Source organism: Somniosus microcephalus, chromosome 12 (genome assembly GCF_052327205.1).
Source record: "Somniosus microcephalus isolate GS21.2 chromosome 12, FLI_Smic_1.0, whole genome shotgun sequence".
In the NCBI taxonomy this organism is placed as follows: Eukaryota; Metazoa; Chordata; class Chondrichthyes; order Squaliformes; family Somniosidae; genus Somniosus; species Somniosus microcephalus.
In genome coordinates, this window is record NC_140998.1 from 24633668 (window position 1) to 24661667 (window position 28000).

Sequence of the window (28000 nt, forward strand, 5' to 3'; positions counted from 1 at the left end):
GTAACTGCTGGAGACTTACCCTCCTGGAGAAACCTGGGGGAAAAAAAAAAGTTCCAGGCGTACGCGCTGCCTCTCTGGCGCACGCGTTCGACCTCTGAACCCTTTCCTTTAAGGGACCGGAAGTTCCGGTTTCCCGTGCATGCGCAAAACTGGCACTTTCGTTGGGCCTACGGGTGAGTACCTGAATTTCTGGGCCATTAATTGTACATTTGGGGTATGGGTGAACTCGTTAGAAGCCACTGTGTTGCATTTGGTTGGACTCAGGTGATGGTTAATTTAGAGCATTCTTATGAAGTTCCACTATTAATAGGTGTAAAAACCTATTAAAAAATCATGACTCCAAACAGACTATCTATTTAAGTAATTTACTTGCTTCTATCCTGGCACAGTGGTTGAGCCAGTAATGTATACCTAGTATGAAGCTGCTGGTTGAGTACCTGTGACTTCCCAACAAGAGTGAAAGTATCTGCTGTCAGGTTGCAGTGCTGTATATATATTTAAATGTAAACAATTGTGTTTTTGCGTAGGTTTGTCCCCAACCGAGAGTTCTCTGGCACAGACCGTAGGCAGCGTCGTGAAGGCCCTGTTCAGTTTGAGAGGGATGAAGAAGATCCCTTTGGTTTGGACAAGTTCTTGGAGGAAGCCAAGCAACATGGTGGTTCAAAGAGGCCCGAAAGTGGTCGCTCAAAAGAATATGAACATGAGGGAAAGAAGCGAAGAAAGGAATAGATGGACTGTGTATATAGTACAGCCTTGTGTTATAGCAAAATCTAGTTCAAACCAATGACCTTAGTATCTGTTTCTGCATGGACGTACTGAATATCATGATAGAACACATCTTGGAAACTCTGTTGGGGAGTTTCCTCATGGGAGTTCCAAGTAGAGAGATGTTTCTGTAAAGTAAAATTCAGTCTGGCCACTTTTTCTAATTAAACAGCTGGAGTAAGCACCATAGGTCTGCAAAACAAGACTTTTTTTTTTAAAAGTAAAAAGTCACCAGAAGTGTTTAAATCACCATCTTTAATTTAATTAGGACAAAAACATCTTGAGCTACACCCTCCATAGTCAGTATCAACTCGCTGATTCAGTGACTTTATTATTTGGTCTTCGTCCTTGAAACAATTTTCTGTTTCTCTGAACTTGAAGCTGTGAAGAGAATAAATTTTTAATGAGTTATTCAATTTCTGCTTTAATGTAACACCAACATTATCCCCCATGGAATGTGTTGCTGTAAATTGTACCACTGAAACTGAACTAAATGTGTCCAGGTTAGTTGACAATTGAAACTGGCTCCTCCGCGCAGTCCATTGAATGCTAACCAGGTGGTTGGGTAACGGGCAGCACTCAGCTGCTGGATAGGGGGTCGCTGAAATCTGCCTTTGTATCATAGGTTGGCTGGTGCCGCCATTTGGTAATGCACTTCTGTTCATTTTTAAAATAAAACAAACTTTCCTGTGCCTTTTATTACAAGTTTGTTTTTGTGGTCATCAAGGTGGAGGATGGAAGTTTCCATTTCAGCCACCTAGTCAACACCGAGCACCTGCATGATCGGTATAGCAGTTGCAGACACAGTAAAGCTTCCTCTATTCTGCCCAACCGCCAGTGCGTTGTACTGCACCCCATGTGACTCTTGTTAATTCCCCCCACCAAACATCCTGTGCTTTCTTAATGCTAACTGTACTGCAAGCCAACACTGGACAGAAACCAGAGAGTACACACCCATTGTAGGCGGCAGCAGCCTGGGAGAGAGTTAAGATGTCGCTAGTCTCAGTTTAGGAGTGGCTCAGGCTTATTTCACTCGAACATTAAGGATAATGCACGGTTTTAAAACTACAGGAAAATTTGTGATATCCGGCACCGACGGGACCGAGCTGTTGCCGATCTATCAAAACTGCCGGACATACCAGCGTTAATGTTGAAGCAGATGGAGGTTTTCATCTCCATATCTGACAACAAACACTGTTGCTTAGCAACAGCTTCTAAACAGTCGGCCCGTACCTTGGAAGCGTCTGTAGCTTAGCAACAGCTTCAGAGAGACTTTCCAGAGCCTGACTGTTGGGGGAAAAAAAAAAGCCACGAGAAGAAAAAAAACCCAAAACAGCTCCTGATTTCTGCCGGTAGATCGAGGTTTCCGGACATACAACCTCCGGATAAACCAAAGTCTCCTGTACCTTTGCTCCTTCTATGAGGTGTGATTCCTTCTGAAGTGCATTCTGAAACCCTTCTTCTGTAGTGAAGCCAACCCAGCAGAATCCTTTGTGAAATCCAGTCTCTTTGTCCTGCAATATAAAGTTGAGCAGCGGTGAACATTACAAATTTCAATTTACGGACATTCCTAGAATATTTATTAGCACTGTAACTGGGACAGCATACACTGCTTAACCATTAACACACACACATTCTGTTTTGGGTCTACTTTTGTTACTGATACAACAATATTCAGAGAGATGTCCCCAAGGTTCATATCCATTTTGCCCCTTGGGGGCATGATACACAGTTCGTTTCCATATGTGCTCAGAGCACCCAGCTCTACCTCTTGATCTCTGTGCCATCGGACTGCTTACAGGACATTCGGTCTTGGATGAGGCATAAATTCTTCCAACTAAACATCAAACCCATCATCTTCAGCCCACTCCACAAAATCTATACTCTCACCACTGCCTCCTAACTCGGGCTGAACCAAACTATTAGCAACCTTGACGTGCTGTTTGACCCCTCGCGCCCCCCCCCGCCCGCTCTGTTTCCATCCGCACAACCTCATGCTGACAAAAAACAGCTACTTTTACCTCCGCTCATCCGCTGCTGAAACCCTCAGCCATGCCATCATCATCTCTAGACTCTCATCCTCCAGAAACTTCCGTTCATCCAAATCTCTCCTGTCTCCTACATCAATACAAAAGCAAAATACTGCGGATACTGGAAATCTGAAATCAAAACAGAAAATGTTGGAAATACGGTCAGGCAGCATCTGTGGAGAGTTCATCAGTCTATCATCAACCTGAAACGTTAACTCTCCAAAGATGCTGCCTGACCTGTATTTCCAGCATTTTCTGTTTTTATTCCCCTCGCCGACCTACTGGGTCTCCCATGCCAAACATCTCTCAATGTTTCTTAGCCCTACAACCCACTCCTAAACTCTCCAACCTCTTGTACATATCCCCCCAGCCCTCCTTTGCCCACCTGTGCCTTCAGCCACCCAGGTCCCATTCTTGAATTCTCCCTAAACCCCTCCACCTCCCTGTCTTAAGACTCTCCTTAAAACTCACTTCCTTGACCAAGCTTATGGTCACCACTGCTACTGTGTCCATTTATCGTAGAATGATACAGCCCAGGAGGAGGCCATTTGGCCCATGGCTGTCCATTTTCCTCGCACCACTGAAGCACCGTGGAACATTTTATTGCATTAAACACTTTAAATCTATCTTGCTATTGATGGAAAATAATTTGTAGCTGATTGCAATGTCAAACAGTAAACAAGTTTTATCGAATCTATTACTGTGCCGTTCACAGGAGGTTTCCCCATCTCCCCGACTGCAATTTTGGAAATTAGTTTTGCCAACACCCAGCATTACGACATACACGAGCACCTAGAAGTCTACATTCAGCTGATTCATGTGAAGACGACTTTATTGAAACTAAATGAATCAAAGTTTATAAAGCGATTATTGTATCCATCAGGTAGTGGTAAATGTGTGAACCCACTGTAGTTTGTGGAGTGGTTTTCGGAGGTTGCAGGACAGCTCTCATACTGGTTAGAAGTCATTAACCCAGCTACTCACGGATGCATATAGAGTTCCATAGGAGTAACTTAGCAAGGAGGGACTCAAAAGAGCTCGATGTTGGCAATAAAATTATTTTTAAAAACCCAAGAGTCTATAATTTCTATATCGTGGTTTCCCAAGATAAAATGACTCTCCGGTCCGTTTGTTTCAGTGGTCCCGATTGTGGCTACAACATCCATCAGGGATGGAGGTCCTACTCGAGGATCTCCAGGACATCAAAAGAATTGGCATTTTAAATAACAAAAGGCAAAGGAAGTTGGTAAATACATAACGTCTACTATAAAAATACCTTCCAGACATTTGCTTCCCCTTCAGATAGATTAACATTTCACCTATAACAACTTGCATTTATATAGTGCCTTTAATGTAGTAAAACATCACAGTAGCGTTATCAGACAAAATTTGACCGAGCCACAGCGATATTAGGACAGGTGACCAAAAGTTCAATGAAAGAGGTAGGGTTTAAGGAAGGTCATAAGGAAGGTGGAGAGGTTTAGAGAGGGAACTCTAGAGCTTAGGGCCTCGACAGCTGAAGGCACGGCCGCCAATGGTGGGGGCAAAGGAAATCGGATTCACGAGGCCAGAATTGGAGGAACGAAGAGTTGTAGGGTTGAAGGAGGTTACAAACATGAGGGGCGAGGCCATGGAGAGATTTGAATACAGGGATGAGAATTTTATATTCCAGGCGTAGGTCAGAGAGCACAGGGGCAATGGGTGATTGGGACTTGGTGTGGGCTAGGATACAGGCAGTAGAGTTTGGATGAGCTGAAGTTAACAGAGGGCGGAAGATGGAAGGCCGGCCAAGAGAGCAGCCTGGTTCAGCCTCAGACAGTGGCATGGGAAGGGATGGAATCGGTTACTCGGGAACGGAGTTTATGGCAGGGACCGAAGACAATGGCTTCAGTCTTCCAATATTTAATTAGAGGAAATTTATGCTCATCCAGGTATGGATGTTGGACAAACGACGTCACAAATCAAGAGGCAGTGGAGGGGTCGAGAGAGGCAATGGTGAGGTAGAGCTGGGTGTGGTCAACGTCCATGTGGAATATGACGTGTTTCCGGATTATGTCGTCGAGGAGCAGCATGTAGATGAGAAATAGGAGGGAACCAAGGGGTCTCCCGAGGTGAGAAGAGGAGCTGTTGCTGGAGATTCTCTGGCTACGACTGGATAGGTAAGAAAGGAACCAGGCGAGGGCAGTCCCACTCCGCTGAACAACAGAGGAGAGGCGTTGGAGGAGGATGGTGTAATCGATCATGTTAAAAACTGCAGACAGGTCGAGAAGGATGAGGAGGGATGGTACACCATGGTCACAGTCACATAGGATGTCATTTGTGACTTTGACAAGGGTCGTTTCAGTGCTGCGGCAGGGATGGAAAAGTAATTGGAGAGGTTCAAACAAAGTGGCGGGAGGGGAAGATGTATACGGAGCTAAAAACATGTTCAAGGAAGGTTAGAGATGCGGTGGTAGTTTGCAAGGACAGAGGGGTCAAGGGTGGGTTTTTTGAGGAGGTGGGTGATATGGGCAGATTGGAAAGGGAGGGGGACCCCGTACCAGAGGAGAGAACACATTAACAACATCAACTAGCATGTACGTGTTACTGCCTTCTATTGCAATAGAGAATAGATATTGGCCCAGAAATTCGGGTCGGGGGCTTCCCGCGGGTGCAAGCCCCCGACCTGCACTTACCTTGCGCGCCGGCTGTTGAGCTGTGGGCCCGCGTGGAATTCCGATCCTGGGCCTGCTCCAGCTGCTGGCGCGCAGTGCTTGCGTATCCCAGGGGCGCAGTTAGTTCGATGCGTCCCCTGGGATCACGTGGGCCATGGGGAGCCAATCGGAGCAGGGAATGCCCATTCATAAGTTTGACAGGAAGAGCTGTCAAAACTTAGAAATACTGCGGGCCCCAAAACATCGCTAAATCTTCAAATAATTTTTTTTTTTTTAAATCACATTTTTAAAATAAACTATAAATTACATGAAATAACTATTTTAAACAATAATTTAAATGTTTGAAAAAAATAATTTTATTTTCTAACAGGGCTAAAAATAAACTTACTTTGCTTTAAAGTATTTAAAAATAATAAACCTGTGGAAAAAGTGTTTTAATTTTAATTAATTCACCACTTTGTAAAAAGCAGGCCTTACGCCTGCTTTTTATATGTGTAACTTCTGCAGACTTACCCTCCCGGGAAAACTTGTAAAAAAAAACGAAGTTCGATGCGCACGCGCAGCCTCTCCCGCGCACGCGTTCGAACTCTGAACCCCTTCATTCAGGGGAACGGAAGTGCCGGTTTCCCGCGCATGCGCAGCGCATGCAGGAAACCGGCACTTCCATTGGGCTTACAGGTGAGTACCCCGTGCGTACTCACCCGTGGAGACCCAAATTTCTGGGCCAATATTGAATCAAGCAAAATACAAATGAAGTATAATAATGTATATTAAAATAGTTAGCAACAATAGAACAGCTTAGTACAATTCTGCAGAGTGAAAATCATTGGAAGCAATTTAAATGCAATTATTTATACCCTTTAGCTAAGCAACAGCACGTTTCAGAAAATTGAGATAATGGTCCCCAGTTATCATAGTTACAAGTTGTATTTAGATATCATTAACATTGCAAGACGGCCTAAGGCGCTTCAGAGACATTTCAAACAACAACAGACGCCGAGACAAAGAAAGAAATATTAGGAATGATGACCAGCCCTCCCAAGTTTGGTCAAAAAGGTGTGTTTTAAGGAGAGTCCTCACAACAACTTACCTTTATTTATATAGTGTCCCAAGGCGCTTCACAGGAGTGATTCATAGAATGATACAGCACAGGAGGCCATTTGGTAGAGCTGTCCAATTAATCCCATTCCCCTGCTCTTTCCCCACAGCCCTGCAAATTTTTTCCCTCCAAGTATTTATCCAATTCCCTCTTGAAAGTTACTATTGAATCTGCTTCCACCGCCCTTTCAGGCAGCGCGTGCCAGATCACAACAATTCGCTTTCCTCATGTCGCCTCTGGTTCTTTTGCCAATTATCCTAAATCTGTGTCCCCTGCTTACCGACCCTCCTGCCAGTGGAAACAGTTTCTCCCTGTTTATTCTATCTAAACCCTTCATAATTTTGAACACCTCTGCTAAATCTCCCCTTAACCTTCTCTGTTCTAACGAGAACAACTCCAGCTTCTCCAGTCTCTCCACGTAACTGAAATCCCTCAGCCAGGGGCTCCCCACCCCACCCCACTCATGGTCCTTAACATAGGAGAGACAGGTAAAAGATTTGTCTTTGCTCCTCTCTTTCTACCCCCCCCCCCCAAAAAAACCTTTGTAGGACGCAAACGGGGTGAAATCCCTGCGGAACCAGGTTCTGCCACGTCTTCTGGTCTCCCAACTGGAGATCTGCTACGTTTGAACCTCAGGCTTTCAAAACCCTGATTTTCAAATCTGCTCCTTCAACATTAAAAATTACACAACCTTTGGCCGCTCAGGAGCCGAGCTCTGCATGCTCACATCACGCTCAGAGATTATCAAACAAAATTTGACACACAAGGAGATATTCGGACAGGAGAGCACTGGAATACAATGTCAGCTAGCATAGGAGCCAGGAAGGGAAGTTGCGTGGTCAGCAGTTTAGTGCAAATGGAGTCAAGGGAGCAGGAGGTGGGTCTCATGGGCAAGATGATCTTGGATCTTGGAGAGGCCGTGAGGGGAGACAGGAGGGAAAGTGGAGAAAGCCGTTTCTTCACATCTCGGACAGGGTTTAGCTCTGCGGAAAAGAGGAAGAGGTTGGGGGGGGGGGTGGAGTGCGTGAAGCAGCAAGGTAGCTGAATGGATGGTGTCAATCCTAATGGCAAAGAAGTTGGATGCGAGGGTAGAGGGGCCATGGAGAGGGATAGAAGGAGACTGTTGGTAGTGCAGAAAAGAAGCCATGGATTATCTTTGGTCCCCCCCGATGATCCTGGAGTCTTGTGTAGTTTTGGCAGTTACAATTAACAATGTATTATTTTCATTCTAATCCGGAATGAAAGCCAAATTCACCTGCTGTTAGTATTCTACTGAATGGCACAACCATATACAGTAGATTGTTTTACACCCCCACCAGCTTGTTCCAACTATTTTTAGTAAGTTATTAAGACAGAAGCACATTTTCTCTTCATTCATTCAGCATAAATTATTGTAATACACATCATAAATTCTGATGATGTTCAGCAAGAACAACAGTGCAGAATGAGAAAGTCATTTCAGCCCATTGAGCCTGCTTCAGAGAGTCAGTTTCATTCATCTGGTAATGGGCTCCCCTCCGGTTCAGAAGGTTGCGGATTCAAAACCCACAACAGTACCCAAGCACATAATCGAGGCTGACACTTCAGTACGATATAGGAGTAGTCCACTGTCATAGGTTCTGTCCTTTAGACTGAAGTCCTGTCCTCCTATTCAAGTGAACTTTAAACATCCTACTGCACCATTTGACTATCTTCTGATGTCCTAATTGGCATTCCACCCTTATTAATACCAAAAAAAATGTAACTGGTTATTGATCGAATCACAGTTTGCTGGTGCAGAACGGCTGCTGCATTTGCCTGCGTAACACTCACTACACCCCAAAGGTAATTAATTGTGTGAATTGCTTTGACACATGATAAAAGCACTATATAAATGCAAGTATAGCAGTAGCTTCCTCCAACGGACCATGCAGAACTTGGGACTGTCGCAGACTCTTCCCAACCTATCTCACGAGAGGCAACTAACCACTGGCCTGAACTTCCACAAGGCGAGAACTGTTTCTCTCTGTAGGTTGTCAACCACAAATTGCAGTGTACAAAATGTTATTGACATCGGGTCAGCAACAGTAGGTTTCAAAAGCAAGCGTTCCACTGTGAGCTGGAAAACAGCCAACATTCTTGGGGCAGGAAAAAGCAGCAGTACAAAGACACCATGCAATCAACTTCTGACTTCAATAGATCAGCGTGTTTAGCCGGCGTGTAGCTTGGGCACGAGAGCAGGAAGGTTGCAGTTCCGATCCTAGATCTGTGCTGTGTTCGCTCATCTCAGCTGAGGTGGTAGTACAGCTGCTATAACTGGGCTCAGCATCCCGGGGAATGGAAACCCAGCCAGGATTCCTATTCCTGATCAGCACGCAGCAACCCCTGCTGCAAGTAAATCTATGTGGATGTTAGGTGAGGACAGAATCGAGTTCAGCCATGATGCTCTCCACGTCTACGTAACCTGCTTACACTCAACATCAAGGCTTCCATATATAGTATAGCCAGTTGAGGTGCTAGCAGGTGGCCGGATCCCATGGAAACCTACCTCAACAATAAGTCAATAACTTTAAGAGGGAAAAAGTGGCAAGAAAAAAAGCCTCAAGGCAAGTAACATCCCTGCTGGTAATTGGGAGGATATGGTGGACATGCCTTGGCATCTTTTCATTTCCAAAGGAAAAACCTATTAAACGGAAAGCAAGAAAATTGAGAACTGCTGCAGCAACTGACTCCAACGATACCATCCTACGCTAAAACCAGTGCAAGACGACCAAGAGTTCCTACATCAGATTCACCAGGGGTGCACTAGAGGGGGTAAATTTAAAACTAATTTGCAAAAACAGTATTTCAGTGAGAGAGTGGTCAATCTGTGGAACGGGCTCCCTAGGGAGACGGTGGAAGCATTAGTATTGATTCATTCAAATGTAAATTAGATAGACTAATTTCAGAAAATAATATTTTGGGATACAGTACATGAGCAATTTGAGACACGACCTGTGGCGAGTGTAGCAATGCTTGGGAGGAACAGGTGACTTTGGACCTGTGGTTCCCAAAGCTCTCCACCACTGGGGGTTTTCCTCGCCTCCTGTCTGGGTTTGTTGTAGACTAATTAATAGAGATTGATTGCTATGATTGGTCAACAACTCCATTATCATTGGATCATGCGACTACCAGGATGGTAGAAGGCGAACTAGTTGGACTTTGGTCTTTTTCATTTAACAATTCTTATAATGCAAGAATCTTCCAATTATCCCATCAACCTCTATATGACATAAACATACAATTCAAATTATTCCACCCTGATCAGTTGCATTCTTCAGATGATATTTCCATGTCCCAACGTGTCTGGAGCCAGAATATTCTGGAGGGCACTTGGTCATCTTAAATACTGGTCATAATCGTGTATTCAAAAAGGAATTATTTTGACAGTATTAATTGCTTTTGACATGGGTAGTAGACAAATGGAACAATTGAGTTTCATCTGATCAACAATCCTGCTTCAGCATCAATAATATGTGCTTAATCCAATATATTCCGATTGGAAACCTTATCAACTACATGGCAATATCATCACTCACACAATATTCATCTGTCAATTACATCATTAGCTACAGGAGTGCTCGATCACACCACAGCAGCAAATCTGTAACAGCCTCCCAAATTTTAAATAACAAAAATAGGTATTTTAAATGGCTTTTTAACACAACTGGGTGTCGACAAACTGCCTACGTACTAATTTCCTTGCTCAGCTGTAAAAATTCACTCATGTTCTGCATCTCCATAGAGACTACAAGCTTATAGAAAACATAGAAAAATAGGAGCAGGAGTAGGCCATTCGGCCCTTCGAGCCTGCTCCACCATTCAATATGATCGTGGCTGATCCTCTATCTCAATACCATATTCCTGCTCTCTCCCCATACCCCTTGATGCCTTTTGTGTCTAGAAATCTATCTATCTCCTTCTTAAATATATTCAGTGACTTGGCCTCCACAGTCTTCTGTGGTGGAGAATTCCACAGGTTCACCACCCTCTGAGTGAAGAAATTTCTCCTCGTCTCAGTCCTAAATGTCTTACCCCGTATCCTGAGACTGTGACCCCTCGTTCTAGACCCTCCAGCCAGGGGAAACATCCTCCCTGTATCCAGTCTGTCTAGCCCTGTCAGAATTTTATACGTTTCAATGAGATCCCCTCTCATTCTTCTAAACTCTAGTGAATACAGACCTAGTCAACCCAATCTCCTCATATGACAGTCCTGCCATCCCAGGAATCAGTCTGGTGAACCTTCGCTGCACTCCCTCTATGGCAAGTATATCCTTTCTTAGGTAAGGAGACCAAAACTGCACAGAGTATTCCAGGTGTGGTCTCACCAAGGCCCTGTACAACTGTAGTAAGACATCCTTGCTCCTGTACTCAAATCCTCTTGCAATGAAGGCCAACATACCATTTGCCTTCCTAACTGCTTGCTGCACCTGCATGTTTGCTTTCAGTGACTGGTGTACAAGGACACCCATTTATTCCTACTCTCTGTTTCCTGTCTGTTACCCAATTTTCAATCCATGCCAGTATATTACCCTCAATCCCATGTGCTTTAATTTTGCACACTAACTTTTATGTGGGACTTTATCAAAGGCCTTCTGAAAATCCAAATACACCACATCCACTGGTTCTCCCATATCTATTCTATCAGTTACATCCTCAAAAAACTCCAGTAAGTTTTTCAAACACTATTTCCCTTTCATAAATCCATGTTGACTTTCTCTAATCCCGTTGATATTTTCTAAGTGTCCTGTTATCACATCCTTTATAATAGACTCTAGCATTTTCCCTACTACTGATGTTAGGCTAACTGGTCTGTAGTTCCCTGTTTTCTCTCTCCCTCCTTTTTTAAATAGTGGGGTTACATTTGCCACCCTCCAATCTGCAGGAACTGTTCCATAATCGATAGAATTTTGGAAGATGACAACCAACGCATCCACTATTTCCATGGCTACCTCTTTTAGTACTCTGGGATGCAGATTATCAGGCCCTGGGGATTTATCAGCTTTCAGTCCCAATAATTTATCCAGCACTTTTTTTTTTACTAATACTAATTTCCTTTAATTCCTCCTTCTCACTAGACCCTTGGTTCCTTAGCATTTCTGGGAAGTTATTTGTGTCCTCTTCCATGAAGACAGAACCAAAGTATTTGTTTAATTGCTCTGTCATTTCCTTGTTCCCCATTATAAATGCTCCTGTTTCTGACTGTAAGGGACCTACATGTGTCTTCACTAATCTTTTTCTTTTTACATACTTGTAGAAGCTTGTACAGTCTGCTTTTATGTTCCTTGCAAGTTTATTCTCATACTCTATTTTTCCCCTCTTAATCAATCTCTTGGTCCTTTTTTGCTGAATTCTAAACAGCTCCCAATCCTCAGGCTTGCTACTTTTTCTGGCAACTTTATATGACTCCTCTTTGGATCTAATACTATCCTTAATTTCATTTATTAGCCATGGTTGGGCCGCTTTTCCTTTTGTGTTTTTGTGCCAGAAAGGAATGTATAACTGTTGCAATTCATGCATTCGTTCCTTAAATGTTAGCCATTGCCTATCCACCGTCATGCCTTTTAAAGAAGCTCCCCAATCTATCATAGCCAACTCACTCCTCATACCTTCGTAGTTTCCTTTGTTTAGATTTAGGACCGTAGTTTCGGATTGGACTACTTCACTTTCCATCTTAATGAAGAATTCTATCATGTTATGGTCACTTTTCCCTAAAGGACCCCGCACAACAAGATTATTAATTAACCCCTTCTCATTGCACAATACCGAATCTAGGATAGCCTGTTCCCTAGTTGGCTCCTCAATGTACTGGTCTAAAATACCTTCTCGTACACACTCCAGGAATTCATCCTCCACAGTATTATTGCTAATTTAGTTTGTCCAGTCTATATGTAGATTAAAGTCACCCATGATTACTGTAGTACCCTTGTTACATGCATCTCTAATTTCCTGTTTGATGCCATCCCCTACATTACCACTACTGTTTGGAGGCCTATATACAACTCCTACCAATGTTTTCTGCCACTTGGTGTTTCTTAGCTCCACCCAGACTGATTCTACATCTTGATTTTCTGAGCCAATATCCTTTCTCACTATTGCTCTGATTTCATCCTTTACTAACAACGCCACCCCACCTCCTTTTCCTTTTTGCCTGTCCTTCCTTAATATCAAATATCCTTGGATATTCAGCTCCCAGTCTTGGTCACCCTGCAGCCATGTCTCCGTAACTGCAATTATATCGTATCCGTTTTCATCTATTTGCGCTATTAATTCATCTACCTTATTACAAATGCTTCATGCATTCAGATACAGTGCCTTTAGATTTGTCTTTTTAACATTTTTAGACATCTTAACATTTTTTTGTACTATGGTCCTATTTGTCGTACCATTTTTTCTTACCCGGACCCTATTTGTTAGTGCATCCTTTGTTTGTATGCTCTGTCCATTCCTGACACATGGTTATCCTTACTCCAATCACTTTCCTGCACTGCTTCCTTGTCTTTTCTCTTTAGCATTCTAGATTTCTCTCTACTGGGACCCTCTCCCCCGCCCCCTTATTTAGTTTAAAGCCCTATCTACCACCCTAGTTATTCGCTTATCAAAGGGTTGGATCTGGCCTGAATAGCAGCTCCCATGCATTAGGAAAAGGGTGGGACTCCCAAGTGTAGAGCCCCCTGGATGTCAAGGAGCATACAGGGTAAGATATGGAAAAAAGGGAAGTTTTTGTCAGATACCGAGTGCTCAACACTACGGAAAGCCTAGAGGAATATAGAAAATGCAGGGGTGAAATTAAAAAGGAAATTAGGAAAGCAAAGAGGGGGCATGAAAAAATATTGCCAAGTAAAATCAAGGATAACCCAAAGATGTTTTATAAATATATAAAGAGCAAGAGAATAACTAAGGAAAGAGTTGGGCCTATTGGAGACCAAAAAGGTAGCCTGTGTGTGGAGGCGGAAGACATGGGAAAAGTTCTTAATGAATACTTTGTGTCTGACTTCACTAAAGAGGGACGATGCAGATAATTTAGTTAAGGAGGAGTGTGAAATATTAGATGGGATAAAGAGAGGAAATATTAAGAGGTTTAGCATCTTTGAAAGTACAAGAAACTCTCTTTTTACCGACACCTAAATAACTGGAAATCTCTCTTAACCGGCAAAATTCAGGAGTAGGTTTAGGTAAGTTTTACTTCATGTTAGTGGCCGTGTAACCGGGGTTGCTGGATCTGTGGCCGTGTAACGGGGTTCCTGCACCTGTTGCCATGTAACAGGGACGCCTGGATCTGTGGCCATGTAACGGGGTTCCTGCACCTGTTGCCATGCAACAGGGACGCCTGGATCTGTGGCCGTGTACGGGGCTCTCGTACCTTAGTAAGTATACCTCTCTGTAATCCGGACTTTTTGATCAACCAGCACCACGCCGGTCTCGTCGGTGCTGGATAAAAAAAAGAGTTTCCTGTAGATAAATCGCCAGGCCCAGATGAAATGTATCCCAGGCTGTTAAGAGAGGCAAGAGAGGAAATAGTGGAGGCCCTGACCATCATTTTCCAATCCTCTCTGTCTACAGGCATGGTGCCGGAGGACTGCTAACGTTGTGCCATTGTTTAAAAAGGGAGAAAAGGATAGACTGAGTAATTACAGGCCAGTCAGCCTAACCTCGGTGGTGGGAAAATTATTGGAAAAAATTCTGAGGGACAGTATAAATCATCATTTAGAAAGTCACAGATTAATCAAGGACAGTCAGCATGGATCTGTCATGGGAAGGTCACGTCTGACTAACTTGATTGAATTTTTTGAGGACGTAACGAGGAGGGCCGATGAGTAGTGCATTTGATGTAGCCTACATGGATTTTAGCAAGCTCTTTGACAAGGTCCCACATGGCAGGTTGGTCAAAAAAGTAAAAGCCCATGGTATCCAAGGGAAAGTGGCAAGTTGGATCCAACATTGGCCCAGTGGCAGGAAACAAAGGGTAATGGTCGAAGGGTGTTTTTGTGACTGGAAGGCGGTTTCCAGTGGGGTTCCGCAAGGCTCAGTACTAGGTCCCCTGCTTTTTGTGGCATATATCAATGATGTAGACTTCAATGTAGGGGGCATAATTAAGAAGTTTGCAGAAGATACAAAAATTGGCCGTGAGGCTGTAGACTGCAGGAAGATAGCAATGGACTGGTCAGGTGAGCAGAAAAGTGGCAAATGGAATTCAATCCGGAGACGTGTGAGGTAATGCATTTGGGGATGGCTAACAAGGCAAGGGAATACACAATAAATGGTAGGGTACTGAGAAATGTAGAGGAACAGAGGGACCTTGGAGTGCATGTCCACAGATCCCTGAAGGTAGCAAGACAGGTGGTTAAGGCGGCATACCGGATACTTTCCTTTGTTAGCCGAGGCATAGAATATAAGAGCAGGGAGGTTGTGCTTGAACTGTATGAAACACTAGTTAAGCCACAGCTAGAGTGCTGCGTACAGTTCTGGTCACCATATTACAGGAAAGATGTGATTGCACTAGAAGGTTACAGAGGAGATTTACAAGGATGTTGCCAGGACTGGAGAATTTTAGCTATGAGGAAAGATCGGATAGGCTGGGCTTGTTTTCTTTGGAACAGAGGAGGCTGAGGGGAGACTTAATTGAGGTGTATAAAATAATGAGGGTCCTGGATAGAGTGGATAGGAAGGACCACGCAGCAGCGGAGAGCAGCAGAGGCCCGGCTTAAAAACCGGCGCCAAAGCAGAAGCCCGACCAGTTCGGGCAGGGAGCAGCAGCGGAGAGCAGCAGAGGCCCGGCTTAAAAACCGGCGCCAAAGCAGAAGCCCGACCAGTTCGGGCAGGGAGCAGCAGCGGAGAGCAGCAGAGGCCCGGCTTAAAAACCGGCGCCAAAGCAGAAGCCCGACCAGTTCGGGCAGGGAGCAGCAGCGGAGAGCAGCAGAGGCCCGGCTTAAAAACCGGCGCCAAAGCAGAAGCCCGACCAGTTCGGGCAGGGAGCAGCAGCGGAGAGCAGCAGAGGCCCGGCTTAAAAACCGGCGCCAAAGCAGAAGCCCGACCAGTTCGGGCAGGGAGCAGCAGCGGAGAGCAGCAGAGGCCCGGCTTAAAAACCGGCGCCAAAGCAGAAGCCCGACCAGTTCGGGCAGGGAGCAGCAGCGGAGAGCAGCAGAGGCCCGGCTTAAAAACCGGCGCCAAAGCAGAAGCCCGACCAGTTCGGGCAGGGAGCAGCAGCGGAGAGCAGCAGAGGCCCGGCTTAAAAACCGGCGCCAAAGCAGAAGCCCGACCAGTTCGGGCAGGGAGCAGCAGCGGAGAGCAGCAGAGGCCCGGCTTAAAAACCGGCGCCAAAGCAGAAGCGTACCAAATCAACATCAGAGGAGAGAGGTAAAAAATAATCAGTGTGTGACGTCACCAGGGAGCACGTAAGTGATTGGTTGGTGAGTATTTCTCTCTTTTCAGTACAAGCTTGAATTCTGTGGTGTTAAATTTCTCGGGATTAAGGTGTAGTGGGGACAGTTGGTAAATAAAGCGCCCTAGAGTATACCTGTAACTGGGGTATTGAATTAATTTTTAAATTAATTAAAGGAGTAAGTCATGGCAGGAGAGCTCAGACCCGTGTTCTGCTCCTCTTGCTCCATGTGGGAAATCAGGGACGCTGCCAGTGTCCCTGACGACCATGTGTGCGGGAAATGCATCCAGCTGCAGCTACTTGTAGACCGCATTGCGGCGCTCGAGCTGCGGGTGGATGGGTTGTGGAGCATGCGCGATGCTGAGAGGCTCGTGGATACCACGTTTAGCGAGTTGTGCACGCCTCAGGGTAGGGCAGCACAGGGAGTGACCATCAGGCGGAGCAACAAAGGCAGGCAGGTAGTGCAGGGAACCCCTGCGGACATCCCCCTTTCAAACAGGTATACCGCTTTGGATACTGTTGAGGGGGATGACTCACCAGGGGAAGGCAGCAGCAGCCAACTTCCTGGCACTGGGGGTGCTCCTGCTGCCCAGGAGGGGGGGAAAAAGAGTGGGAGAGCAATAGTGGTAGGGGATTCTATAGTAAGGGGAACAGATAGGCGTTTCTGTGGCCGCAAACGTGACTCCAGGATGGTTTGTTGCCTCCCTGGTGCCAGGGTCAAGGATGTCACTGAGCGGCTGCAGGGCATTCTGGAGGGGGAGGGTGAACAGCCAGTGGTCGTGGTCCACATTGGTACCAACGACATAGGTAAAAAGAGGGATGAGGTCCTGCATCAAGAATTTAGGGAGCTAGGTAACAGATTAAAGGGCAGGACCTCAAAGGGTGTAATCTCTGGATTACTCCCAGTGCCACGTGCTAGTAAGTATAGGAATGGGAGGATAGAGCAGATGAATGCGTGGCTAAAGAGTTGGTGTAGGGGGGAGGGTTTTACTTTCCTGGATCACTGGGCCTGCTTCTGGGAAAGGTGGGACTTGTACAAGTCGGACGGGTTGCACCTGAACCAGAGCGGGACAAATATCCTTGCGGGGAGGTTTGCTAGCACTGTCGGGGGAGGTTTAAACTAACTTGGCAGGGGGATGGGATACAGAGGGGAGCTGAAATAGGGGGGGATGTGCTGCCAATTATGGAGGAAAAAACAAGTCAGCTTGGTAGACAGGGCAAATATATAAGGGCAAGGCTGGATGGCATCTATTTTAATGCAAGGAGTCTTGCAAATAAGGTGGATGAACTGAAGGTGTTGATAAACACATGGGAGTATGATATTGTTGCTATCACGGAGACATGGTTGAGGGAGGGGCAAGACTGGCAGCTCAATATTCCGGGGTACAGAATCTTCAGGCGAGACAGAGGGGGAGGTATAAGAGGAGGGGGTGTCGCAATATTAATTAAGGAGTCAATTACTGCACTAAGGAGGGATGATATATTAGCAGGGTCCTCTAATGAGGCCATATGGGTGGAGCTTAAAAACAAAAAGGGGGCAAGCACTTTGCTGGGAGTGTACTATAGGCCTCCAAACAGTCAGGGGGAGATAGAGGAACAGATATGTAGGCAAATCTCAGAGAAATGTGCAAATAATAGGGTAATAATAATGGGGGATTTCAACTTCCCCAATATTAACTGGGATAGTCAAAGTGTGAAAGGCTCAGAGGGTGTAGAATTCTTAAAGTGCATCCAGGAGAGCTTTTTGAGCCAGCATGTAGAAAGTCCTACAAGAGAGGGGGCGGTACTGGACCTAATTCTAGGGAATGTGGCCGGCCAAGTGGAAAAAGTGCTAGTAGGTGAGCACTTTGGTGATAGTGACCATAATATGGTAAGATTTAAGGTGGTCATGGAAAAGGACAGGGATGGGCCGGAAATAAAGGTTCTAAATTGGGGGAAGGCCGATTTTAATAGGATAAGGCAGGATCTGGCCAAAATGGACTGGGATCAGCTACTTGTAGGAAAATCCGCATCGGAGCAATGGGAGGCTTTCAGAAGGGAGATTGAGATCATACAAGGGCAACATGTTCCCATAAAGGTCAAGAGTGGTTCCAAAAACCACAGGGAACCGTGGATGTCAGGGGATATACGGGAATGGATTAGGAAAAAAAGGAGGGCTTTTGGTAGATACAAAAGGCTAAAGACGGAGGAAGCCCTAGAGGAGTACAAAAAGTGCAGGGGGATACTTAAAAAAGAAATTAGGAGATCAAGGAGGGGCCATGAAATAACACTGGCGAGCAAAATAAAGGAAAATCCGAAGATGTTTTATAAGTATATTAAGGGTAAAAGGATAACTAGGGAAAAAATAGGGCCCATTAGGGACAAAAGTGGCAATCTGTGTGTGGAGCCGGAAGATGTAGGAGGGGTTCTAAATGAATTTTTTGCATCTGTTTTCACTATGGAGAAGGACGATGTAGACATAGAAATAGGGCGGGGGGACTGTGATATGCTCGAACATATTAACATCGAGAGGGAGGAGGTATTGGCGGTTTTAGCTGGCCTAAAAATGGATAAATCCCCAGGCCCGGATGAAATGTACCCCAGGCTGCTGTGTGAGGCAAAGGAGGAGATTGCGGGGGCTCTAACACATATATTCAGGACCTCTCTGGCCACAGGGGATGTGCCAGAGGACTGGAGAACCGCTAATGTAGTACCATTATTCAAGAAGGGTAGTAGGGAAAAACCGGGGAACTACAGGCCAGTGAGCCTAACATCAGTGGTAGGAAAATTACTGGAAAAAATCCTGAGGGACAAAATTTGTCTCCACTTGGAGAGGCAAGGATTAATCAGGGATAGTCAACATGGCTTTGTCAAGGGAAGATCATGTCTGACTAATTTGATTGAATTTTTTGAGGGGGTGACTAGGTGTGTGGATGAGGGTAACGCAGTGGATGTGGTATACATGGATTTCAGTAAGGCCTTCGATAAAGTCCCGCACAGGAGACTGGTCAAGAAGGTAAGAGCCCATGGAATCCAGGGTGCCTTGGCACATTGGATACAAAACTGGCTTAGTGGCAGAAGGCAGAGGGTGATGGTCGAAGGTTGTTTTTGTGACTGGAAACCTGTGGCCAGTGGGGTACCACAGGGATCGGTGCTGGGTCCCTTGCTGTTTGTGGTCTACATTAATGACTTGGATATGAATGTAAAGGGTATGATCAGTAAATTCGCGGATGATACTAAAATTGGTAGGGTGGTAAATAGCGAGGAGGGTAGCCTCAGTCTGCAGAACGATATAGATGGGTTGGTCAGATGGGCGGAACAGTGGCAAATGGAATTTAACCCGGAAAAGTGCGAGGTGATGCACTTTGGGGGGTCTAACAAGGCAAGGGAATACACAATGAAGGGAAAGACCCTAGGCAAGACGGAGGGTCAGAGGGATCTGGGTGTGCAGGTACACAGATCCCTGAAGGCGGCGGAACAGGTGGTTAAGGTGGTAAAAAAGGCATATGGGATACTTGCCTTCATTAGCCGAGGCATAGAATATAAGAGCAAGGAGGTTATGATGGAGCTGTATAAAACACTGGTTAGGCCACAGCTGGAATACTGTGTGCAGTTCTGGTCGCCACACTACAGGAAAGATGTGATCGCGTTAGAGAGGGTGCAGAGGAGGTTCACCAGGATGTTACCAGGGCTGGAGCGCTTCAGCTATGAAGAGAGACTGGGCAGATTGGGTTTGTTTTCCTTGGAGCAGAGGAGGCTGAGGGGGGACATGATTGAGGTGTACAAAATTGTGAGGGGCATAGATAGGATGGATGCTGAGGAGCTTTTCCCCTTAGTAGAGGGGTCAATAACTAGGGGGCATAGATTCAAGGTAAAGGGCGGGAGGTTTAGAGGGGATTTGAGAAAGAACTTTTTCACCCAGAGGGTGGTTGGAGTCTGGAACTCACTGCCTGAAAGGGTTGTGGAGGCAGAAACCCTCACAACATTTAAGAAGCATTTGGATGAGCATTTGAAATGCCATAGCATACAAGGCTACGGGCCAAATGCTGGAATATGGGATTAGATTAGACAGGGCTTGATGGCCGGCATGGACACGATGGGCCGAAGGGCCTCTATCCGTGCTGTATTACTCTATGACTCTATGACTCTATGACCTATTTCCCTTAGCAGAGAGATCAATAACCAGGGGGCATAGATTTAAAGTAATTGATAGAAGGATTAACGGGGAGTTGAGGAGAACTTTTTTCACCCAGAGGATGGTGGGGGTCTGGAACTCACTGCCTAAAAGGGTGGTAGAGGCAGAGACCCTCATCACATTTAAAAAGTACTTGGATATGCACTTGAAGTGCCGTAACCTGCAATGCTACGGATGAAGAGCTGGAAAGTGGGATTAGGCTGGATAGCTCTCTCACAACCGGCGCAGTCATGATGGACCGAATGGCCACCTTCTGTGCCGTAAATTTCTGATTATATGATTAAAACAATGGACTTGTATGTGACTGCTGCATTTCAAGTGCTAGAGTCATCCATAATACAACAGATTAAGTTAATGCAGTACTCCCCAAGCCTCTAATCAACTTGAGCCACGTCAATCAGTGGGTTGCACCATTGCACCACACTGGGAAAAGTGTTCTTTAAATAGAACATTTCTTTTCACCAAGACACGTATGGGGAATAAAACACTTGTTTTTAAGAAGGCGATAGTATATTCTTCTGAACTCTCCTGTAATCCTGACTATTAAAACTGATAATCTGTACACTTATCAGTGTCTCTCAGTCGTTCCTGGTTAGTGTAATTTATGGTTTAACACTAGGGTGTCCAAATTCCAGTCCACAGACTACATGGAGCCCACGAGGCTTGGTCATTCAGTTCTATTTGCCCTTATATTTCTTACTTGCTGGTTTGTCCTGTTTAAAATACTGTGGGTCTGGAGCAGAAAGAGATTCCAAATACTGCAGGCACGTGTGTTCATCAGCATTTTCAGCAAAAGAAACATACCGCCTTCACAACAGTGGTTACACATTAAGCTGCCTGGTGCCCCTGATTGGTTAGCCTCAAATTCAGTGAAATCCAACACAGGTGGTTGTTTACTTGTTTGCCATCACAGACTGGATGACTGATTATTTTTAAATGCAATCAGCAAGAGTTCATTTATAAAATTTCTTACATCCTCTGGAGTGCATGTCTTGACTTGTCTAGAATCATGGAATAGTAGAGCACAGGAACAGACCATTCAGCACATCACATTTGCACCAGTGTTTTCCCTCCACAAGCCATCTAGTCTAATCCCACTCACCATATATCTTTTAATATTCCTACTTTTCATCAAATTATAGAATTCCCTTTTAAAATCATATATGATTCCACTTTCAACAATATTTTATGGTGGAAAATGTGTAAAGATTTTTTTTCTAACCTTTTCAATCATTATCTTCAATTTGTGCCTGACCAGTGGAAACAATGTCACTGCTTACCTTATTATAATCCTGCATAACCTTAAAGACCTCTATCAATTAACTGCTTAACATTCTCACCTTTAATGACAAAAGCCCCAACTTCTCAATCTTCTCTTCATAACTATATGCTCTCATCCCTGATAACATTCCAGTGATTTTATACTGCACTTTATCCATTGCCTTTATGCCCCATGAGGTGTCCAAAACTGTACACAATACTCCCAACTGCAGCCTAACACCGTGAATAAGTTCAACGTTACCTCTTTGCTTTTGTACTCTATGCCTCTAGATACAAAACCAGGGGTGCCATTTGCTTTTTCTTAATGTCCTTATCTACTTGCGCTTCCAACATTAATGACCCATGTAGCTCCACCCCAAGATCCCTCTACTCGTCCGTTCCACTTGAAATCCCACAATTGAATGTGCATTCCTTGCCATATTCTTACTTCAAAAATTTATTCTTCACCTATTTCTACATTAAACTGCATCTGCCGCTCATTTGCCCATCGTGTTAGCCTATTTATGTCCTTTTGCAGTCTTTCAAAATCTGTTACAATTTGCCATATCGCCCAATTTGCTCACGCCTTTAATGTAAAAAAAAAAGTGCCACTGGATTTCAATGTGTGTAAATAAGATAGAGCAAATAAAAGCAAACCTCTGTGGAGCACCACTCACCAGATCTTTCTCGTCTCGGACTCTACCAGACATGAAAGGTCTCAATGCTGCATCAAGAACTTGAGGACTCCTTTAGAAACTGAAAAGTCCAGTCCACTGAATGCAGCAAAGCAATCTCCAGCTTACGTTTATTAAAACAGAGCAAAAATACTAATGCAGCTAATTAAATACTCACAAATGGAAGAAGACATTTCTTCACTGATCCAAACTGTCCAAAATATTCCTTGATTTCTTCTGCAAAAATACAGAGAGACACACTTAATCCCAGAATCTACTAAACTCTCAATCAACGTATTAATTAAATTCTGTAAATCACTCTCGACAGGAGCATTGGGCCATCATTTTTTAAAGGCCATTTATTTTTTCCTTCCCCCCCCCCCCTCTCTGTTGACTGCAATATGGCTTTCCCAGTTTAGGAGCATGCTTCCAGGTTTTCGCCAGTGTTGCTCTCCAACCAACAGACTCACCTGCCTTGTCGGGAAATATCTGGCACATTCCATACAACCATGGCTAAGTTTGGGCAGCACGTAATGAATAATAAGCACAAACCCACAATATGCCAGTGTATCCTCAATATTTCTTTGTATAATAAATCATATTTGAACACGCTTATTAACTCAGCCACTGGAATAAACAGGTCTTTTTCCGAGTGGAAGGCAGTGACTAGTGGGGTACCGCAGGGATCGGTGCTAGGACCCCAGCTATTCACAATATATATTAATGATCTAGACGAGGGTACTAGATGTAATATCTCCAAGTTTGCAGACAATACAAAGCTGGGTGGGCGTGTGTGCTGTGAGGAGGATGCAGAGAAACTCCAGTACGATTTGGACAGGTTGGGCGATTGGGCAGATGCATGGCAGATGCAGTATAATGTGGATAAATGCGAGGTTATCCACTTTGGTGGCAAAAACAGGAAGGCAATTATCTGAACGGCAATAGATTGGGAAAAGGGGAAGTGCAAGAAGACCTGGGCGTCCTTGTGCACCAGTCGCTGAAGGTAAGCATGCAGGTGCAGCAGGCGGTTAAGAAGGCAAATGGTATGTTGGCCTTCATAGCGAGAGGATTCGAGTACAGGAGCAAGGATGTCTTGCTGCAGTTGTACAGGGCCTTGGTGAGACCACATCTTGAGTATTGTGTGCAGTTTTGATCGCCTTATCTGAGGAAGAATGTTCTTGCCATGGAGGGAGTGCAGCGAAGATTCACCAGACTGATACCTGGGATGGCAGGAATGACGTATGGAAAGAGATTGGGTCGATTAGGCTTATATTCGCTAGAGTTTAGAAGAATGAGAGGGGATCTCATTGAAACTTATAAAATTCTAACAGGACTAGACAGACTAGATGCAGGAAGGCTGTTCCCGATGGCAGGGGGAGTCCAGAACCAGGGGTCACAGTCTAAGGATAAGGGGTAAGCCATTTAGGACAGAGATGAGGAGGAATTACTTCACCCAGAGAGTGGCGAGACTAGTGGAATTCTCTACCACAGAAGGCAGTTGAGGCCAATTCATTAAATATATTCAAGAAGGAGTTAGATATATTTCTTAAGGCTAAGGGGATCAAGGGATATGGGGAGAAAGCAGGGACCGGGTACTGAATTTGGATGATCAGCCATGATCGCATTGAATGGCGGAGCAGGCTCGAGGGGCCGAATGGCCTACTCCTGCTCCTATCTTCTGTTTCTATGAGGGATTTATAACACATTCCCCTACCATATACTTAATTTATTCCCGATTGTAACAACATTTCCCGAAAGAGCAAATAAGCAACCTTCGCCCAGGCCCCTGTCAATACCACTCGAACAGATTGCTAAAAAGTGCACAGATGCAGTGTGACCGACCCTCCATTTCCTTCCATGTGGGGAGGCACCGAGCTGCCACTCAACAGCGCTCCTGACAGCATAGCCAAGGTCATAAGCGATTTTGAAATTTGCTGACGACACAGAAGTAGGGAGTTTGGCAAACAGCAAGGAAGACTGTAAAAGGCTTGAGGAGGACGTGGACAGTTTAATGGGATAGGCAGACAGGTGGCAGATGTAATTTAATGCAGGGAAGTACAAGTTAATACATTTTGAAAGGAAAAACAAAGGAATGGGAGCATACACTTAATGGAAAGATGTTGAAGGGCGTAGATGAACCAAGAGATCTAGGAGTTCAAAATGCATAATTCACTGAAAGGACAAATACACGTAGATCAGACTGAAGCTTTTTTTTTATTCATTCTTGGGATGTGATCATCGCTGGCACGGATGGCATTTATTGCTCGAGAAAGTGGTGGTGGGCTTTCTTCTTAAACTGCTGCAGTCCGCATGGTGAATGGGCTCCCACAATGCTGTTATGTAGTGAGTTCGAAGATTTTTTTTATTTTTATTCATTGATGGGATGTGGGCGTCGCTGGCTAGACCTGCATTTAGTGCCCATCCCTAATTGCCCTTGAGGAGATGGCGGTGAGCCGCCTTCTTGAACCGCTGCAGTCCATATGGTGTAGGTACACCCACAATGCTGTTAGGAAGGGAGTTCCAGGATTTTGGCCCAGCGACAGTGAAGGAACGGCGATACAGGTCCAAGTCAGGATGGTGTGTGGCTTGGAGGGGAACTTGTAGGTGGTGATGTTCCCATGCGTCTGCTGCCCTTGTCCTTGACCGAACAGCAATATAGGAACGGCGATATTTGTCTGTCAGGCTGGTGCGTCTCTTGGAGGGGAACTTGATGGTGTTCCCATGCACCTGCTGCCGTTTGTCATTCTGGGCAGTGGAGGTCACGGGTTCGAGAGGTGCTACAAAATAAGCCTCGGTGAGTTGCTGCAGTGTATGATGTAGATAATACACACTGCAGCCGGTGGTGGATGTCTGGGCAAATTGCTGATGCCGATCAATTTAAAGAAGGTACAGGAGAATTTTCTTTACGCAGAGGGTTGATGGAGCATGGAATGCTTTACCACAAGGTGTGGCCGAGGCAGAAACCACTTCATCATTTAAAAGAAAAGTGAATAAATAATTAAAGCATGGGAAGATACGGGCCAATGTAGAGAGGGCAATTGGATTAGTTTGGGATTTTTCTAGCAAAGATACAAAGGTCCAAATGGCCACCTTCTGTACTGTAAATGTTTACAGTTCTAACAGCAAGCAAATGTTACAAAGTTACATTTATGATCAAAGAGTGACACACAAAGCAAGTCTATTTAAACAAATGGAGCACGTCACCAAGACTCCGAGTAAATGCACTGCCCAATAAGGTACCAAGCCATACCAGATCAGAAGATCACTAGATACCAACTTAGGAATGCCATTATGCCCACCTCAGCTCATTCATCCTGAAAGAACCTACAATCAGCCTACAAGAGCATCCACTGCTACTTAAACTATTCCACGGTTTTCACCTCCAGTGTTTTACCTATTGTTCATTGCATGAGGTGATCACACTATGTGAAGAACTTCCCAAGATCAGTCCTAAATTTGCCCTTTACCCAGTCTGAATTGGTATTCCATTGTCCTACTCTCTAGTTTAATTTGAAACAATGTTCGGAATCCAACTTTTCTATACTGTTTACTATCTTGTACACCTCTACAAGATCACTTCTCAGGTGAAAAGGCCAAGTTTTTCCAGTAACTCAGTATTTTCACACTGGGAATCAGTCTCATTGCTCTTCTCTGATCCATCGCCAAGCTTAAATGTCTCCTTTGCATCGCAGTAATAAGAATTCGGCACAGTAATCAAGGTGTGGTCTAGACAGTTAATGAGGACAGTTTTGTCTTGTCTTGTAGTCTAGTGCATGGAATAGATCATTTTATTTGCTTTTTTGATTGCTGCTCTGCGGTGATTAAGTCTACTAAACCAGCAGATATCCTCCAACCTCACGTTTGGCTATTTCAAGAGTATTCAAGTCACCCATTGTTTTTCTTCCTACTTTATTTTATTCATTGGATGTGGACGTCGTTGGCAAGGCCCTAATTGCCCTTGAGAAGGAGGTGAACTGCTTTACCATTGCTAGGCCATTTCAAAGGGCACTTAAGAGTCAATCACATTGTTGTGGGTCTGGAGTCACATATAGGCCAGACCGGGCAAGGACAGCAGATTTCCTTCCCTAAAAGACATTAGTGAACCAGATGAGTTTTTAATTAACAATAATCCGGTAGTTTCACGGTCACCATTACTGATACTAGCTTTTTATTCCAGATTTATTTAATTAGCTGAATTTAAATTCCACAGCAAGATTTTAACTCACGTCCCCGAATAATTAATCCAGGCCTCTGAATTACTAGTCTAGTAACATAACCACTATGCTACCATACCCATACTTGTTCATATTAAATTTAATCTGCCGCTAATCTGTACAATGACGTAGTTTGTCATACTGACCAGGAAGGTCAAGGGGCTCAATTTTGATCAGTACCTAGTTAGCTGATCTCAAGTGAGGCAGCAATAGAAATGATAGAATGAGCCTCAGCTTGAGTTGTGAAGCTACAGAATGCACTACCAGTGTTAGTGATTGAAGTAGAGATCACATCAACATTTAATAGGTTAGATAGGTGGTGGAAAGCGACATAAAGGAATATGTGAACGTGGGATAAGGAGTTATGTGGAGGATAAGTATCAACACTTGGGACTCCCGACTCCAGAACGACCGACACTGGGGGGCTCCCGGCTCCAGAGCGACCGACACTTGGGACTCCTGGCTCCAGAGCGACCGACACTGGGGGACTCCTGACTCCAGAGCGACCGACACTGGGGGGCTCCCGACTCCAGAATGGCCGACACTGGGGGGCTCCCGACTCCAGAACGACCGACACTGGGGGACTCCCGGCTCCAGAGCGATCAACAGCTGGGACTCCTGAATCCAGAGTGACCGACACTGGGGGATTCCCGGCTCCAGAGCAACTAACGCTTGGGTCTCCTGACTCCAGAGCAACCAACATTTGGGGGGGGGGGCTCCTGGATCCAGAGCAACCAACACTGGGGGGCGGGCTCCTGGATCCAGAGCGACCAACATTGGGGGACTCCTGGTTCCAGAGCCACCGAAACTGCGGGGAAGGACTCCCGGATCCAAAGCAATTAACTGGATTCCTGGCTCCAGAGCGACCGAGAATTGGTGGGGTGGGGGGACTCCCGGCTCCAGAGCGACCGACACTTAGGGAATCCTGAATAGAGCAGCGGAAGTGAAAACACTGGAATCGTTTGAGAAACAATAAGATACTGTAAGGGGAAGGGGATAGAAAGATGGGCTAAATTTTGGCTGGATGAATGATGACCTCCCTTCACCTTTAATGGTAATGTACCCTTGGAACTGAACCCGGAGGTGGGGAGACAATCCGTGTTGATGCTGACCTTCTGGCACCAGAAAACCATTCATCCAGGGGATATAATATTGTAATATAAACAATAGGTAAATAAATGAAGGGGGGGGGGGGAAAGAGGTTGCCAGTCCCGCTGCTCAGCCCGCCAGTTCACTAAAAAAAAAACCTCCATTAAAACATTTTCTCACAAAGGCGAGCGATAAATAGATAGACACAGCGGCGCCACTCACTACTGGCCAGAGTCCAGGGGATCCGAGAGACGAAAATCTCGAAGATTTTTCTGGAGGAAGAAGAAGCGCCTGCTGCCGCCGCCATCGCACTGACCCCTGACCTTCCACCCGCCGCCGCCTCCTGACCAAAAGAAAATACAGCAGGACGGCTTCAAAAATCGGCCACGTTTCCGTCACGACTCGTTTTTAAAGAAAAAAACCGCATTATATTTGTTTAAAAAAAATCTAATAGTGTATATATGTGACCGCCTGGCTGTGTTTGAGCCCCGGTTGGTGGCGGTGTGGGGAAAATGGCCGCCTGTCTGTTGGAGCAGGGCGAAGATGTCTTCAGAAGACTCTTCAAATATTACAAGAGGCGCAAACCGCCGCCCGACCTCTCCGCGGTGATTGACTTTTCCACAGCCCAAAAGAATTTTCAA

At 45.2% G+C, this 28000-nt stretch overlaps 3 protein-coding genes across 3 annotated transcripts in view; 2 read left to right on the forward strand and 1 right to left on the reverse strand.

Moving 5' to 3' along the window:
• Positions 1-1457, forward strand: part of snw1 (SNW domain containing 1) — a 33153-nt gene extending 31696 nt beyond the window's left edge. Inside the window, exon 14 of the mRNA XM_086002657.1 lies at positions 528-1457. Coding sequence (XP_085858783.1) covers positions 528-729 — 202 coding nt within the window. The 3' untranslated portion in view covers positions 730-1457. The remainder of the gene's footprint in view (positions 1-527) is intronic.
• Positions 1002-27695, reverse strand: slirp (SRA stem-loop interacting RNA binding protein). Its single transcript, XM_086002662.1, has 4 exons — positions 27582-27695; positions 22235-22293; positions 2172-2279; positions 1002-1146 (listed from the first exon to the last, which is right to left on the reverse strand). Exons 1-4 carry the CDS (start codon positions 27664-27666, stop codon positions 1072-1074), a joined length of 327 nt encoding a protein of 108 aa, XP_085858788.1. The 5' UTR covers positions 27667-27695; the 3' UTR covers positions 1002-1071.
• Positions 27672-28000, forward strand: part of alkbh1 (alkB homolog 1, histone H2A dioxygenase) — a 50674-nt gene continuing 50345 nt past the window's right edge. The window contains exon 1 of the mRNA XM_086002660.1: positions 27672-28000. Coding sequence (XP_085858786.1) covers positions 27872-28000 — 129 coding nt within the window. The 5' untranslated portion in view covers positions 27672-27871.

Excerpts from the sequence above, each read along its gene's own strand:
- slirp (XM_086002662.1), bottom strand. The coding sequence starts at position 27,666 with ATGGCGGCGGCAGCAGGCGCTTCTTCTTCCTCCAGAAAAATCTTCGAG. Across the intron at positions 2,280-22,234 it reads AGAAATGTCTTCTTCCATTT|GACAAAGAGACTGGATTTCA; the intron begins GTGAGTATTTAA and ends TTTATATTGCAG. Across the intron at positions 1,147-2,171 it reads ACCTCATAGAAGGAGCAAAG|CTTCAAGTTCAGAGAAACAG; the intron begins GTACAGGAGACT and ends TTCTCTTCACAG.